The sequence below is a fragment of the Tetrao urogallus genome (genome assembly GCF_951394365.1).
Source record: "Tetrao urogallus genome assembly, chromosome: 20".
In the NCBI taxonomy this organism is placed as follows: domain Eukaryota; kingdom Metazoa; phylum Chordata; class Aves; order Galliformes; family Phasianidae; genus Tetrao; species Tetrao urogallus.
This window is the reverse complement of record NC_136833.1, coordinates 7193959-7209822: the sequence shown is the minus strand read 5'-3', so window position 1 is coordinate 7209822 and position 15864 is coordinate 7193959. Positions and strand designations below refer to the sequence as shown.

Genomic DNA, 15864 nt, shown 5'->3' with positions numbered 1-15864 from the left:
TGATGTGCTGAGCAGGGCAGGCAGGGAGATGAGCAATGATGGGATGTCATCCCAAGCATCCCGGTGTCACTGCGTCACCGCAGCTCTGCACTACGCCGTGCCCAGCCCTTGTGGACTCGCCCAGGCTGAGCTCAGCATTCTGCTTCCAAACCAACAGAGCTCCTCGCTGCAGCCCTCCTCCATGTAACCCCCAGGGCCCGCTGCTGCACGCCTCTCACTAATTCAGGGCAGTGAGGGTTGCACATGGGTCAAAACAAAGCGAAAATGACAGATGAGATTAGAGGATTGATGCAATTCCTGACGGTAATTCTTCTCCTTCCAGACTTGGCTCACATCTCTCTTTTAAATTTGGTGACTTTAGCTGCCTTCTCCCCCGTGGTCCCGTAACTCAACCCCAGCCCTTGATGCAATCCATTAGAGCAGAGAGTGGCTGGCAGGTCACAGAGATGCAGGCATTAACATACAGAAGGAAGCTTTCTGTGGTGTTCCATGGAATAAGCTCTGATGAAGGCACACACTTCAGATCTGGACTCCTCTCGTATGTGAGACTGAGGTATTTTATGCAGAGCTTGCAGGGTATGTGCTTAGCAATAAAGTTAAAAGGGAGACAACTAAGCTGAAGTATTATGAGTGTGCTGTGAACAGCTGAGTAAATTTTTTTTCTATTATTATTTATCACTATGTGAGCAATATAAAATTCAAGCATAACCACATAAAAGGCTTAAGTGCAATACATTTTCACTGGGACAGCTTTTCAAACAGTGATTATGGCCAATGTCATAATATGATTTATCAGTAACTGCTCCTTAATGCAAACTAATGAGTACCCAGAGATAGAAAGGGGGAATGAAACGCTGAGGCCAGCCTCCCCGCTGCGAAAGTTAATGGTTCTCAGGAGAGCCTACTGCAGCTTTTCCTGCTGAAGCAGGAACTGGAGCATTGCTCTCAAATCCACACAGTAACTGCCAGGCCATACGGTTTATTTCAGGATGATTAGCTTATTATGGTTGAATGAAATGTGAAAGATTTTAAAGGGAGACACATGATATGTATGGTGCTGCTCCCAAGGCTCTACCAGGATAGCCACGTGCAGCTACAACTGGCCAAGTCCTCCTGTGCCTTTTCCCTGGGGCATTGGATGCCGAGCTCAAATGGCCTCAGGCAAACAAGCAAGAGTTGAAAACATTTTCCCAGAGAACTGAATTTTGGTTTTGGACACACAGCTTCAAAGCTTGGATTTCCAGAAGTGCTGGAGAACGACACCCTCAGCCCTGAATACAAAGGCAAGAGGAAATTTTCCATGTTCCATGGAACACTTTCCAGTTACTTTCACAGTATCAAACAATTTGCCTGGAAAACACTCAGATATTTGCATTCTGGGGGTTATGATGTTTCCAGACCTTTCTTGAGATAAGAAATTGAACTATCTTTTAATTTTGCCAGCAGCTGCAGGTGTTTGCTGCCCTACCCCATATGCCTGGATGGGGTAGACCTGGATTGGTCTTCACCCAAGCACTGCCTGCACATTAGGAAGCAAACAATGGTCACGTACTGACAGACTGGTGAAAAGCAGAGGAATTCTGTGCCACGTTGGTAACTTACTTTGCAAACTTTATACAGAACTGAGTGAAATACTTTCTGGTGGATGCCAGGTTGTCACGGATGATGGGGACGTTCTGCTTGATGTGGAGAATCACTGAGGTGACATAAGGACTCTGGTCACCAACATGTTCCACGTTCTGCCACTGCATCTGCACAAAGAGGAGATAACAAACAAGCAGTTTAACTCACCAGGATTCAAGCAATACATAAGGAAAACTGTACAAGCTTCCTGCAGAAGGATCTCTGAGGAATTAATTATCAAGAGACTGTCTCTGCAATTCACCACCATCGAGGTCATATCCCTTGTCACTGCATTGACTGAGCAAAACCAGAACAAAATGCAAAGAAGGAAAACCCAGAACGGCCCTTTTTGCCGCAGAACAGAGAGCCTATGGCTGGTAATGGGAAACACCAGCATTAAAAGAGGTTTTTGGAGCACCCTAGGCTGCCTTAATATTTAACAGCTCCCAGTTTTTTGGGATGAAGTGCCCATATAAATCCTTATTACAGGCATTTGAGAAAATAACTGCAAGCTTGCAAAGTCTGGATTCCTGCACGGCAGCCAAGGCTTTAATATTGGAGAGACCGATGACAGATAGGTGGAGGAGGTAGAAATGAAGTCCAAAACACTCTAAAGCAACGCAGCTCACACTGAAATACTTTCAGTGTACCAGTTGGGATGCCAACTTCAGCTCAGCCCAAGCACACAAAGAAAAGAAAAAAAAAATTACTCAAGCTCTCATTTTGACTTCATTTACTGTCAGCAGAAACACAACAGAGCATCCCCTGTCAGCCAGATGTGTGACTCTGTTGGCTTTCTCAGAGCTCTGTGAAAAAAACATGAGGAGCACACACAGCATGAGGTGTTAGGAAAAAAGAAGCGCTTGGGTTGGACCACGATGGCCCTGGCAAAACATCTGCATACAAATCTGAGTCCCAGTGAGGAACACAAGCAAAGTGCCCCCAGCACGGCTGCTGTTCATGCACCCTGCAGCAGCTTCATGGAGCTCGCTGAGAGGTGCAGCTCCTCGTGCTGGAGATGGAACAGGAGGAAAATGTGACAACCAGGACAGATGCAGAAGGTGACTATTTTTTCTTTCGACTGGGCATTTGTTCTTAAATATTCCTCCTCGAGTTCTCAATTTTGCATGTAAAGGGTTTTTTCGTCCTGTTTTTAATTTAATTACAGCTCCTCTGTCCCCAGTTGATTCAATCTCATCCAAACAACATGCAGCAGCAGTGAGTTAACAGGCAAAAGAAGCCAAATTCTTTACAAAACCACAGTGTCTGACAGTCTGCACGCATCGTACCAAGGCTGTCCTTATGTACAACCAACAACCCAGACTGCTCATGTCCCAGGAGCTGCATATTCAGAAGGGATATTTCTCCTGTCACCTGCTCTACAGGCTTTAATTCCTCCTTTTCTCTGGAAGGCTGCTCAGCAGGCAACTGCTTCATAGAAACTCAGGTTGGAAAAGACCTCTCAGAGCCCCAGGGCCAACCCCAACCCACCCCACTGACCGTGTCCCCTCACTCCATATCCCCAAAGATCTGGAACACCTCGAGGGATGGGGACATCCCCACTCCCTGGGCAGAGCTGTGCCACTGCAGCACCTCTCTGAGAAGAAACACTTCCTAATATCCAACTTCTGGAGAAAATACTCAGGATTTGGGCATTCTCAGTGCTGGCTCTTCTCAACAGACAGCAGTCCTAGATGAACATTCCCATCTGTAGGAATGGCCAAAAAGTGGGAAGGGACTGCTGAGCTGACTTACTACAACAACAACAGAGCAATCTTTTTCATTTTGTTGGTTTTCACTCCAAAAGCAATACTTTACAACCGAGACTTTAAAGCAGGGACAGTAAAAATAGCCCTTTTTGTGTGTATTTCACCAGCAAAAAAAAAAAAAAAACCCAGTAGCTGCAATGCAAGAAATCGTACACATACTGAAAAGTCATCAAAAGGAATATGAGCCCAACTCTTCTGGTAAAGCTTTGTTCCTGACAGTTTCAATTTATACCTCTTTTTCCCCCACCGTATGTTTTTCTTGGGATATCCGCATAGTTTACATACACTAGCTGAAAATCACTCAGAGGATGAGAGCAGAGGAACCAGCAGATCCTGTGTCTGCAGCAAAACGGGTCATATTGTGGATTCATTGGGGATGAACCACATCTCCCTTGCAGCATCCCACTGCCAGCTCAGCATTCCTGGGCACAGGGAGCCCCCACAGCCCCGGATCAGAGCACAAGGAGGGAGCAAAGTGAAGGCAGGGGGCAGGGAGCACCTGGATCCAGGCTCCAACATGCTCGTGCTGACTTTAATTAGCAGCTGGCAGCTCTGATCGCTCTGCTCTTGGGTTTTCCTCGTACGCATTGGAGATGTTAAAGCTGTGCTTTTAAAGGCTTGCTGCTGTCCATTCAATTGTAAGGAAGTGGGAAATTACAGCTGTGCCAAAAGGTTTTCAGCAAAATCTAAAAGCAGCAAGCGATCTACTTGAGTCACTAAAATATTCCCCAGTCCCTGTTCTGCATGCAGTTTTACATATAAATCGATGTTTAATTCAGCAAATAAACGAAACCTTATCCAGTGCAACCCATAAGCTTAATTGGGGCAAAAATACCTCATGCAGATGAGCTGCTTCTCATCCCAACAATTAAAAAGCACACCAGGGAATTAAATGCCACAACACGTTCACAGCGCTTTGTTATCCACAAGAAGTGCTGTGTGGCAGCAAGCCATTTCTTGGCAGAATTTCCATCATCTATTCACAAACGTACATCAGATTCAAAGAAAGGATCAGCACTGTTCAGTCCTGGGCATCAGGGCTGGACATCAGAGCGAAATAAATGAGGAGGAACTGAACAGTGGGAGAGCCCTAATGGAGCAGCAGCCTTGAGATAGACACATCTTCACGTACAGAAACCTGGAACGGGTCAGCCCGGCAGCTCTTAGTACAGACTGAGATTTTAAGCTTCCAAATATTAAATGTTAAAGAGAGGGAAGAAGGGGGTGAGGGAAAAACTCTTGCACCAAACCCAGGTCTAGTAAAACTTGTATATGAATAGGGGAATGCGTGCATAAGTGACAAGTATTTATTTAGTTAATTTTATAGCACTTCACTTGTTTATAAATCATCAGTCCCATCACATATGCTGCATCTTACTATTTTTCCAAAGACAAAAATAAATGGCTCACCAGCTGCTGCTTTCCCAAGGCTGTGGTTTACTTGGGTATAAACAGAGCCGAGTGATTCCAGCTCTGCTATGCTGGGTGGGTTCAGGAGGATCTAAGGAACTGTCATGGCAAAGAAGCGACACCTGAAGCACTGAGCCCTTCCTAATGGTGTTACTTTACTGGAGCAAAAATCCCCTTTCTGTGGGGGACTTGTGCAAGCTCTCTTGTTAGCTGCATTCCACTTCCAATATTAGCTGGGGGTGGTGAGGCTGGTGACAGCTGGACTGTATCATAAAGAAAAAGTGAGTAAAATTCAAGGCACGATCCTACCAAAATGGAGACCTACATTTAATATTTCTGCTTTAAAAACAAAAAAAGTTCAATTCACTTTTGTTGTCTTCACCTTTGTCCAGAGCCCTCTGGGTTTTCACAATACTTTGGCAAGAAAACACAGCTCTGCATTTCAAACACATAAAAGCCAACAGCATAACTGCAATCAAATCCTTCAGCTCAGCTCATGTGGGCCTCTCTAGGAATGGCTCCATACATCCTCAGGAGGAGCACAGAAGCAATAGGGTTCAATATCCCAATTCCACATTACTCTCTGACTGCCTCCACCTAACAGCCACAAACCAGCAGCCAAGTGAAACTTCTCCAAGAATACAAGCAAGGCAGCAAACGAGAATGGAGATTTGAAATTTCACGCTAAAAAAAGTTCTCTACATCTTGAGGACTCTCACTAGCATTAGCACTGGGAGTCTGAGGTAGATACACAAAGTATTCAGTTGTTTGTGTGTTTAAAGAGCTGCAAAAGGATGAAAGCTCCAACATGAATTTTAGGTTTTGGAGTGAAAGATACATTTATAGCTACAGTAATCGCTGCTCCAAGAAGCAATCAACATATGGATAAGACTCAGAGTAAAGAATGAAATCAAGCAATCACAGCAAACAAGACCTCTAAGTAAATGATGTGCATGTTAAGGTTACCTCTCCCCAGGCAAATCCACCCTTACCTTGCTCATAGCAGTCAGGGCAGGGTCACAGGCTGCGTCCAAGTCCTGCACTAGCAGCTGTATGCTGTTGGAAATCACACTGGAGAAAGAATCAAGCATAAGTTTCAGGATAGAATTCAGTGTCAGAACTGGTTTCTTTGGCTGTGGAAGGAAGAAAACTTACTAGATGAACTTGGCATTATGTTGTGAATTTACATGGCTACAACTTGTACTGAAAAGAACCCAGGAAAATCTGCACGTTGTTCATCAGGAGCTGCATAAGAGAGGACATTTTTATAGCTGACCAAAAGGTTGCAAATGGGGAGAGAAACCTATTTGACTACATTTCAAACTAAACACACCTCCTGTAAAGCAGCAAATGTGTTGTAAATGCAATGCATCACAACACACCATGAGAGATTTGATGCTGGTTATGCTGGAAGCCACTCGAAACCTTCACTCCAGACAGCATGGAGCAGTACTTCAGCAGCAGGGAATGAAACCCATACAATTCCAGGCAGATACACAGGAGTTTGTAGTGAGGGAAGCCCAGGCCATAAGCAAGCAGCCTGCATTCTAACAGAGCCTACAGAGTTCAGGAGTTCAAAGGGACTCTAAAGGCCACCCATAGCCTCACAACAGAGCAGGGCACAGATTTAAGTGACAGCAATTTTCCCTCAGTTGAGCTTCGAGAAGAGCCTCCCCCCAGAAACGCTTACCTACCACAGAGGTAAAAACCTCCCAGCCCATTGCTGTAAAAGTGTTTGGTGGTAGCTCCACGCTGTCTGTGATGAAATAAACCCTTCCTAGGGTACGTAAGCAGCAACATTTTATTTTCTTTATGACCCTGAGTAACAGGATGTCAAATCTCAGGAGAAACAACTTGTTTGATGTTGAAGGAGCGAACGCCAAGGAGAGTTTTATAGCTATGACTTAAACTGACAGCAGACTGAACAAAGTGCTCTCCTCTGGAACAGACTGAACCTCAATTAAAAGGTCTTTGCTACAAGATATATCACATCAGGCCTGACAGTTTAACTTTAAAGATGTCTTAAAACAGCAAATACAAGCCACACATTAAAGCAGTCTCCAAAACATGCGGTATTAGCTGCCTAGGACCAACTTCATTGCATGGCAGCCACTGCTGAAACTGAGCAGTGACACAAAATATCTCCTGACAGGTCACAGGGAAATGCAGAACTCACTCTTGCCTTGCTCATGATAGGAAAAATCCCATTGCATGGTGTTATTTTATTTCTACTGCCAGTTACCTTGCTTGCTTTGGCTTAGAGGACATAGCAGCCCTATTTTGCAGTCAAGGATTCACTCTTAAAAAGGTCTGAGAATTATCTAGAGGAAAGGGAGTGTGCAGCATGGAGCGGAGCCCAACACCACATGAAAAACCTGGATGGAGATTCAGTGAATCCTGCCCACTGGAGTGAGACAAGAGCTATCACAGGAAGGAAGTCTTCTGAAACAAACATAATCTTGCTGCTATCCGGGCTGAATCTTAGATTAAGGGAGAACTGGCAACCCGGATTATTTCCCCATCTTTGCCAAGGTTTTCTTTTATCTGATATGAGGCAAAACAATTTTTTTTTTTTGCCTCAATTTACTTCTCTCAAAAAGTATTCTATATGTTGATGGTAGTGGAGAGCAAATGATGCTAGAGGAGAATATTTTTAGCATCATTACATGAAAAGTTATTTTAATGAATGATAATCTTCTCTCAATTACAATCCCTGAATGTAAGATTGAATCAGTCTTTTATGTCATCTGAAACGGGGTTTGATCATACTGACAAGGCTGCTGATTAACAGTGGGAAGTTAAAGCAGGAAGGAATGTACTGAAATAGCTTCCTTTTCTGAAATGTAACAGCTACCTCACAGAGCTGCCAAGATGCAAATGATGTTTCAACTGGAAACTCACTATTTCCTCTCCTCTTTCCAGTGCTCTCGTTCCTTTGGCTAGGATGATGAGGAACAACTACATCTGATGTCTGTACTACTGCAGACCATTCCTTCTCTGGACCATTCCTTCACCAAGGAAATGCCTATACCTAGACTGCATATCTGAGTGGGTCCTATGACACTGGGATTTTTGGGTTAAACGACTCCAGCACCATCTGGCTGACAAACGAGGATGTTTGATATAGGGAGGGAGGATGCATCTGCTCTACATACATGCTGAAGGTGTCTGTCTCTCCTGTTAGGTTGATTCTCTCCACCAGACTTGCATCCACTTTTTCTTTGAGTTTCTCTTCCAACTGTTAGAGAAGAAAAAAAGCAACAGAAAGACCAGAATTCCTACTTGTATCCTGGAAAAGTCAGCTTCTTAAAACCTAAGCTGTGATCAAACTGCATCCACAACTCAGTCAGTGAACCTGGGTGTCACCTCAGAAGTGCTCGAGAGGAAAGCTCACCTGCTGAGTCGTTGCCAAGCAGTACTCTGCAGTACTAAGGATACTGCAAATGAGGCAGAGCTCTTCTAAAGTAAACTTGGCTACTTCAGAGCCTTCCTTTTCTTTCAGCAAACTAGTGATGGTGAGCCCGCCGCTGCTGCTCGTTGTCCTGGAAAAAAGACAAAAGCTGTAAAGCTTTCATGTGTACACAGAGACATACTGCAAAATTACTTCAGTGCCATAAAAAGTCTTTATGACCATTAAGCCCAATGCCTCACGCAACGAAGTGCAGTGTGTAATTCTTTGTGCATCAAACATGCAATTGCTGTTTTGGTTAGGGAGTATCTTTTAGAAAGACAGACAGAACTCGATGGCTAAACTTCAGGCAAAAGGACAACTCAGTTATTCACAGCATGTTAAATTAGGACGTAGACTGAACGCAGCTTTCTCCAGCTAACTTCACCTTCACTGTCAGTTACTCAAAATCTAATTAAAGATTACAGGAAAATCTCAGTGCCCATCGGGTTGCTTCTCATATTTATCTTCTCAATACCAAACAGATGTCAACACACATTTGAAACTTTGGTAACCCATTTAAAAAAACCTGATGATATCAACGCAGTAAATCACAGAAGATGTGGCTTTTTTCCACTCTGTTGCAGTGATTAACTGCAGCGTATCAACAAAGAAAGAACTCTAATAGCTCAGAGTGAAGAAATTCCCTACGTCTCAACGATTAATAATCCAAATCCATTAAAAAAAATAGGACACCACTATTTATCTTGGACAGCAAAAATGGAGCACGCCAAAAATACGTGTACAAAAATGCAACTGACGCCTAATGGAGAATGCACATTACATTTATCTTTCCAATTCTCTGGACACAACCCTCTCCCTTCCATCTGTGAAAGACTTTACTGGCTTCAGAAAACTCATTCTGATGGTTCCAGGTTTACAAGGAAACAAACTGAAGATGGTAAATAGCATACAAAGTTATCTGTAGTTAAGGTGACTGCATCTCAAAGACCTGAGTAATGACCTACACATGATTTCCTTTATTTTCACTGCATTTACATCTTCATAATTTATTCGTGCATTTATACAACTTCATAGAGCACAAAGCTACAGGTGAGCACTCTGGCATCACACAAATAAACCCCCTTCGTTATAAATTACTGTATCTGAGCACGATGCTGAGCTTTTAACACAACAGAAAGTCTCGATGTTATTTTTTTTCACCCAAGTAGCAGAAGTCTTGGGCTGGTATTTCAAAAGGAACTCCAACAAACTGTAAATCTGACTGTTAATCAAAGCCAAATACGAAGCTAACTTCTAGCAACCCTTAAAATAAAACAAAATAAACAAAGAAACCCAATGCCATGAGTGACCATTTGGTCCCTAGCTGTAAATGTAGCCACAATGCTGCTATGTGGTTTCTGTAATAGCAAAAACTAAGTGTTAACGAGTTTGTATTTATTAATTATCTTCACAAAGCATCTGCTCCTCACTGGAATGTCTCACCAGACCGTGCTGCAGCATTTGGGAAGCTCAACTCACTTGGGCAGGTTGCCAGACAGGATTTTCCAGGCGTACTCCCGAAGGTACTTCTGGAAGATGGTGGTCAGGGCTATCATGGGTTCACCTGTGCTGAGCTGGGAGCACTGCACCATGCACTTCTTATAGTACACAAAGAGGTCAGCACAGCTGGGCAGCACGGCTCCTCCTTCATCCACGTTGGGCTTGGGAGGCCCTTGGGCCTTGAAGTCAGCCACAAACCTGTCGATCAGCTCGCTGAGATTCCTGTCACAGAGAAACAATGGAAAGACACTTTAACATGTTGGGGAGAAGCCCTGTCTTACGACACCAATAAACACATTCCAGCAGTCCAGAATTCCAGCCCATTCTCATCTCAGCACGAGCCTTGTGCAGCAGTGAGGACTGCATTGGTGCATTTGATGCAAGTGCATGAAGGTTATGCTCAGATTTCATTGCTGGCACCAGTAGAAGCAGCAGGCAGACTTTGCAGATCAGTGGCCTCCAGAATTCAGCTTTCAAAGAGATGTGCTTGAGATGGCACTCCATTAGCCATCGCGTGGTTCTGTTTGAGCACCACCTACTATTGTCGCCAGTGATTTATTATAACCTGGTCCTTACTCAAACATTTTGTTGTTTAGGCAACAGTAAGCTTCTCTCCATCGTTTCATAGTGACAAAAACACTTCTAAGCATGGCAGAGGTCCAGAAGGAAAGGTGATGTGACTCCTCCCCAGTAAACATACAGATCGCTGCACCAAAAGGATGAGCTCCTAGCACAGGTGATCTGCCTGGGCCAAGCTAATCTACAGAGCTGTGCTGGTAATGCCAGGGCTCCAAAGTGTGAAGCAAGACTCTCAAGCTTGAACTTGGCTCAGAAGCTGTTCAGGTAGATGGTTGCTTTCTGCTTTGATGACTTCTCACAGCCCTGATTCCACAAATACACAGTTCCAACAAGAACTGCAAAACCATCAGGCTGCTAAACTTACGTGACAGATCTCTACACTGGCAAGAGCAATTGAACAGTGAACTGAAGCATTGATTGTACTTGACCACAATGAAGCAAAATCTCCCTTCCCCCGTGGCTGTACGCCAACCACACAGATGGTGCTGCAGGAGGGCTCACATGTGCTATGAACTGCAGCATTCCTTCAGGTTCCCTAGCAAAACAGACGTGGCTTGCCCCTTGTCAAAAGTCCCACTAAATTAAACAGCTGCATCTCTACCTCTGCATCTGCACTTTCCTCCATCTGTGCAACAAAGTGGAGCTTTCTTAGCACTCACCAGCCACGTGTTTTTTTCAGGCTCTCAGGGCACAGTGAGGAATGTCAATGGCTTTTCATTATGTTTACTCCACATGCTCTCCTCCACTCTGAGGCAAAGTGAAATGTATCTGCATTTCTCTGGTTGTCGTCCCCCCCGTCCTCCCCCCAGGTCTTGTCCATGGGGTGCACAAGCAAATGCAGCTGTCCAAATTGCTGGGAGAGCAGTGCCAGAACTTTGTGCTTCTTCTGATCCTAACCTGGACAAAGTGCCTGGCAAAGAACGTGCTCAGTTTATTGCAAGATGGAAACAAGCAAAACATGAGGATACTGAGCACACACCTGATGTCAGTGATTCTTCCTCCTAAGTTTCAGCTGGCTCAAAGACAATATGAAGGCTGACAGCCTTTTGTGAGTGTTGGACAATGGAAGCACAAACCATGTGGCAGAAAAACCTACTGGGAGACGAAACACAAAGAGGGCAGGAGAGCAACAGAAAATGAGCATCCTCTCCATGCAGGTTCTGCAAAAAGGCTCTGTTCTCTGGTAGTGCAGATGTGATACTTCCTAACAGTAGCATACCTACTGGGAGCAAGAACTGTCCAAACTTAACCAGGAAAAAACATGAAATGAAATCATACAAACAGAATTGCCTTCTGGCTTCCAAGCCCAACCTTCCTATTATTCCTCTTTTAAATTCCACTCAATCTATTCAGCGATTTTTCTGCATCTCTGGCCATTGCAAGAGGAACTGCGCACTCTTCAGAAAGAAGAATACAGTGCCCAGTCACTCGATCTGTTGAGTGGTGTGAACAGTTGGCATCAGTTGGGCAGGGGGGAAGGGCAACGGCTCTGAGACAGCTTGGATCACTGGCAGGATATTTCCCACGGGCTGGGTGTTATGGAAGTCCCTTTGCTCATGATGCTGCAAAGAGAAAGTGCCAGTTTTCTAAGCAATCTGAATAAACACAAACACTACAGCATGCTTGCACACAACTCTGCACCCTCTCTGCACTGCAGACCCGACAGAGCCATTGCTCCAGCAGAAGGGCTTAGCTCACACATGTACACATCTATTGCTCCAGCAGATCACAAGGAAGAGCTGAAGACGTATATCCCTGCGGGGAAAGAAACGGAATCTGCTTCACTGTTAAGAAATCTGATATTTACACTGCAGTTATGAGTGGAGAACAGCATCTTTAAAGCTCTTCTATAGCAATTTAACAGGAGACACCTGAAAGATTTTGGCACCGTGTTTCTTTAAATGGGTATGGAAACAATTTTTCAGGAGAAAAGAACCAGGCAGCTTTCTGCCACAGACTTAAGCCAACGGTGAACTGCCACACTGCCTCCTTTATCCAGAAACCCAGCATACAGTTATCTAAGGAACTCCTCATTTTCAGACATCAGTAACAGATTCCTCACAATTTCAAAGGGGGAAGAAGAGTGAAGAATCAAAGAAAAGCAATTTTTGGCAGCCAGGGCAGCATGGGGAATACTGTGGCAGTTTCTCTTTGAACTCCTTTCAGCCTGTGGCTATAAAGCTAATATAAAACATCTCAGGATTGAAAAGGAAAAGGAAAAAAAAATAAAAGCAACTGAAAGGATTGGGAGCACAGTGGGGTAGAATTACCAAAATGGGGATTCAAATGGCCCCCAGTGAGATGGGCAGAAATATTCAAACAAGTTAGTGCTCGGATCACTGAGAAGCAGGAAAAAAATCTGCTTCCTTTTGTTTTACAACAGAGTGAAACCCAACCTCAGCACAACAAACTATTGTGTGCAATTGTAATTTTCATTATTAGGCATAGAAGCTCTGAAGCCTTTCTCAGGATGAATATCTTGCAGTATGGACAAAACCAAGACTCTGAGCTTTGACTTATGCACACTTGTGTGTAAATTCATGGAAGACAGAAGGGCACAGATAGCTGAGGTGCACGAGGCAGCCGCCTGACTTTATTTTTCCAGCCACTAACCCACACTAAATGATTGCATTCAACCTTTTTCAGCTATCTCCTCTTCCAGCTGACACTGCAGTTGTCACAGGGATGGTTTTTAAATCCTGGCGTGAATCAAGTTGCACAAAATATGCGATGAGAGTTCTAAAAACTTCCCCGAGTTGCAAGCTGAAAGCTCCTTTCATTGAAGTTATTTTGCTGTAAGTCAGAGGAAAATGAAGTAGGGTTCTAGGGATTAAAACCTCTGATAAAGCCCTAATCTGTGACCAATGATAATGTTATCACACAGCCAGCTCATCTACAGCAGCTTTCATCTGAAAATCTCAAATAACTTCTTTCTTTAAAGCAAATCTTGAAGCTCCTCTGCCACGGAGCCACTTGTGTATTTTACAGAATGAGCAAACCTACTATTTGTGGAAGATGTGAGACAGAAGGAAGCCCTGTGTCTGCAGTGGGAATTGCAGAGGGAACAGGAGCAATTTCAGAAACACTAAAGCCTCTTCCGCAGAAAGGCAGCGGGCATCATTCCTGCAGGCTTTGGCAATTTCAGCTGGAACCAACATCCACAGCCCTCGGAATGCTCAGTATTTCTTTACTGCTCTCCAACCACGAGTTTTGCTCGTGAACTGAAAATAAGAAAGCAAACTTTCAAGAAATGCACCTTCTGTAGCTTGCGTACGGAACCCAGAACAATGCAACAGCAAAGCACATTCAAAAGCAAACAAAACTGGAAGAGGATGCCATTACTCACTTGTCTTGGGACTCGATATACACATAAAGGTGAGGCTCGAAGCACTTGGAAACAATGCCATGGAAAGGATTGTCCGGGACTTTTGGCTTCTTTGGCTGTAAGAAAGCAATTACAGCGTTGGCTTTGAACCTGCCCTGTAAGATCTAGGAGAAATCATAATGCAGCAGCATGGAGGATCTGAGCGTTCAGAAATACAGCACTGAAATTTGTTGACAAATAACCAAAGGCAGTACAGACAAGGTCAGTGTGTCCCAGCCTCCCTCGCTCTGAAACAGCCGTCAGCATTCCAGAGTTATTTTTTTACTTGTAAAGCACCCTCTATCCTTCAAGGGAAGACTTTTCCATGCTAAAAGATACCAGTAGGGAATAAAAGCTTAATGCAGTTTGTAAATAAGGAAACCTCACTGCTCTCTTTTAGCAGAAGTAGTCACCACTGAAATGAAATGCAGCAGTTATCTGCAAGTAACCTTGAAAAATCCCTATGTTTTGGAACATTAAGAAAAATAACTACAGACTTCACCTGAATGAATATTATTTAGATAAACGGAATGTAATTACTGCACTTGGAATCATCCAGGCAACGTTACAGGATTGCTTCCACTGTAAAACATGTTTCTGGGGATGCAGAGTTCTACTCTGAAGTCACATTTAGAGTATTAAGCACATACGCCGTTTGGGAGCCATCCAGTTGAGTTTTAGTTTAGCACTGTGCTCTGTAAAGTGGCCAAGCACATCTCACTGAAGCCGCTGAGTCTACTCCCATGCTTAAATATGCACATGCATCAGGCCGGACAGAGGCTTCAAGCTTTGCCTTACAGCCACATTTTATTTTTGAGATGACAAACAATTCTCCCCGTTGCTTGCTGGCGAGCTGACAGTTTTTTACTGCCTGCAAAGAACTCTGTGCAGAGAGGCAAGAGTTCCATTCCAAAGAGACAGATCAGCTCTCAGCCAAGATACGATTTTTTCCAGCTGATTTTTCTTTTTTTTTTTTTTAAAGCATTAAAAAAAAGCAAAACAAGAGAGCCTAAAGGACACCCTCTCTTAAATAACAGGAATGGTGGCACCGAGCTGTTTGCAGAAATTGCAAGGCACAGATTTCTCAGGAATAATTAAGACTCAAAGACACAACGGATATGAACCTATGGCTGCAAACTTTAAGCAAGAGAATGGTTTCATGGAGGCCAGCCCAGCCCTGGGAGTCTTGCTTCATTCACCTCCCCAGCAGCAGCAGGACTGCAGAGTTCTACAGCACTGGGAGAAAGCCACTGCCCAGCACTCCCTGCCCAATCCTCTGCCAGTGCCTGCCTGTTTCTGCCAGATGCACGTGCTCATCAGAGCTGGAAGGAAAACAATAGGTGGTAATTACAGAAACCTTCCAGCCGCCAAGCCTCAGCAATGGCAGTGCCAGCACAAGGTTGCCCATTCATTATATTTATGATTTACCAGGCTGGAAGAGCCGAATCCTAAAGCACAACTGCTTTTTTGTGTGAGTGTGTCTTTGCATCACGCTGCTCCCAGCATGTCTGGTGGAGAGAATACTAAATCTTTTAACAGTAGCGCTGAAGCTGTATTTTGGTGTGTGCAATCCTGTCCAAAAGCTGCAGATGTTTAAGCTATTTCCTCCTCGAGTTCGATGGAAATAATAAAAGGTTACTGTTGTCACAGTAAGGAGGCCTGCAGCTGGCCCAGTTTCCTTTCATTACCATCCAAAGTAAACAGTTTAAATCTAACTGCTAGGATCACTCAAAGAGGTTCTTTTTAACATGGATTTTTCCCCCCCTCACTCTTGTGTTCCCTCTTACACTCACAAGAGAATTCTCAGCATTGATGTCTTGGGGCAGCTCTACCACTCAGAACTCCTCCTCTTCAACCCTTCCTTTCCCTTCTCTTCTTCAGCTGGTGTCAGCAGCAGATGAGTCCTCCACCATCAACCTACCAGCACTAAGCAGCTGCTGGCATTTTGGAAATCAAGTATTGAGGTGTTTGGTGGAGGGCAGAAGGCTGCCCTGCTTATGTAAAAATCCAGATGGATAACACCCAACTCTGCTGAAAAGTGAGCTACTACCCCACAAATTATTGGGACATGGGTGTGAGGAGGTCCTAGGGCCCTCATCACGGATCAGGATACCACCTGTAAATACACTGTGAAGTCACTGAGCACAGAGAGGTTACCTGTCCCAAGC

At 44.3% G+C, this 15864-nt stretch overlaps 1 protein-coding gene across 1 annotated transcript in view; it reads right to left on the bottom strand.

Moving 5' to 3' along the window:
• The window catches only part of VPS53 (VPS53 subunit of GARP complex), a gene marked incomplete at both ends in the record, with an annotated part of 47062 nt that overhangs the window by 6137 nt on the left and 25061 nt on the right, over nt 1-15864 (bottom strand). Inside the window, 6 exons of the mRNA XM_079545015.1 lie at nt 1603-1751; nt 5795-5873; nt 7958-8040; nt 8197-8344; nt 9733-9975; nt 13679-13773. Coding sequence (XP_079401141.1) covers nt 1603-1751; nt 5795-5873; nt 7958-8040; nt 8197-8344; nt 9733-9975; nt 13679-13773 — 797 coding nt within the window. The remainder of the gene's footprint in view (nt 1-1602; nt 1752-5794; nt 5874-7957; nt 8041-8196; nt 8345-9732; nt 9976-13678; nt 13774-15864) is intronic.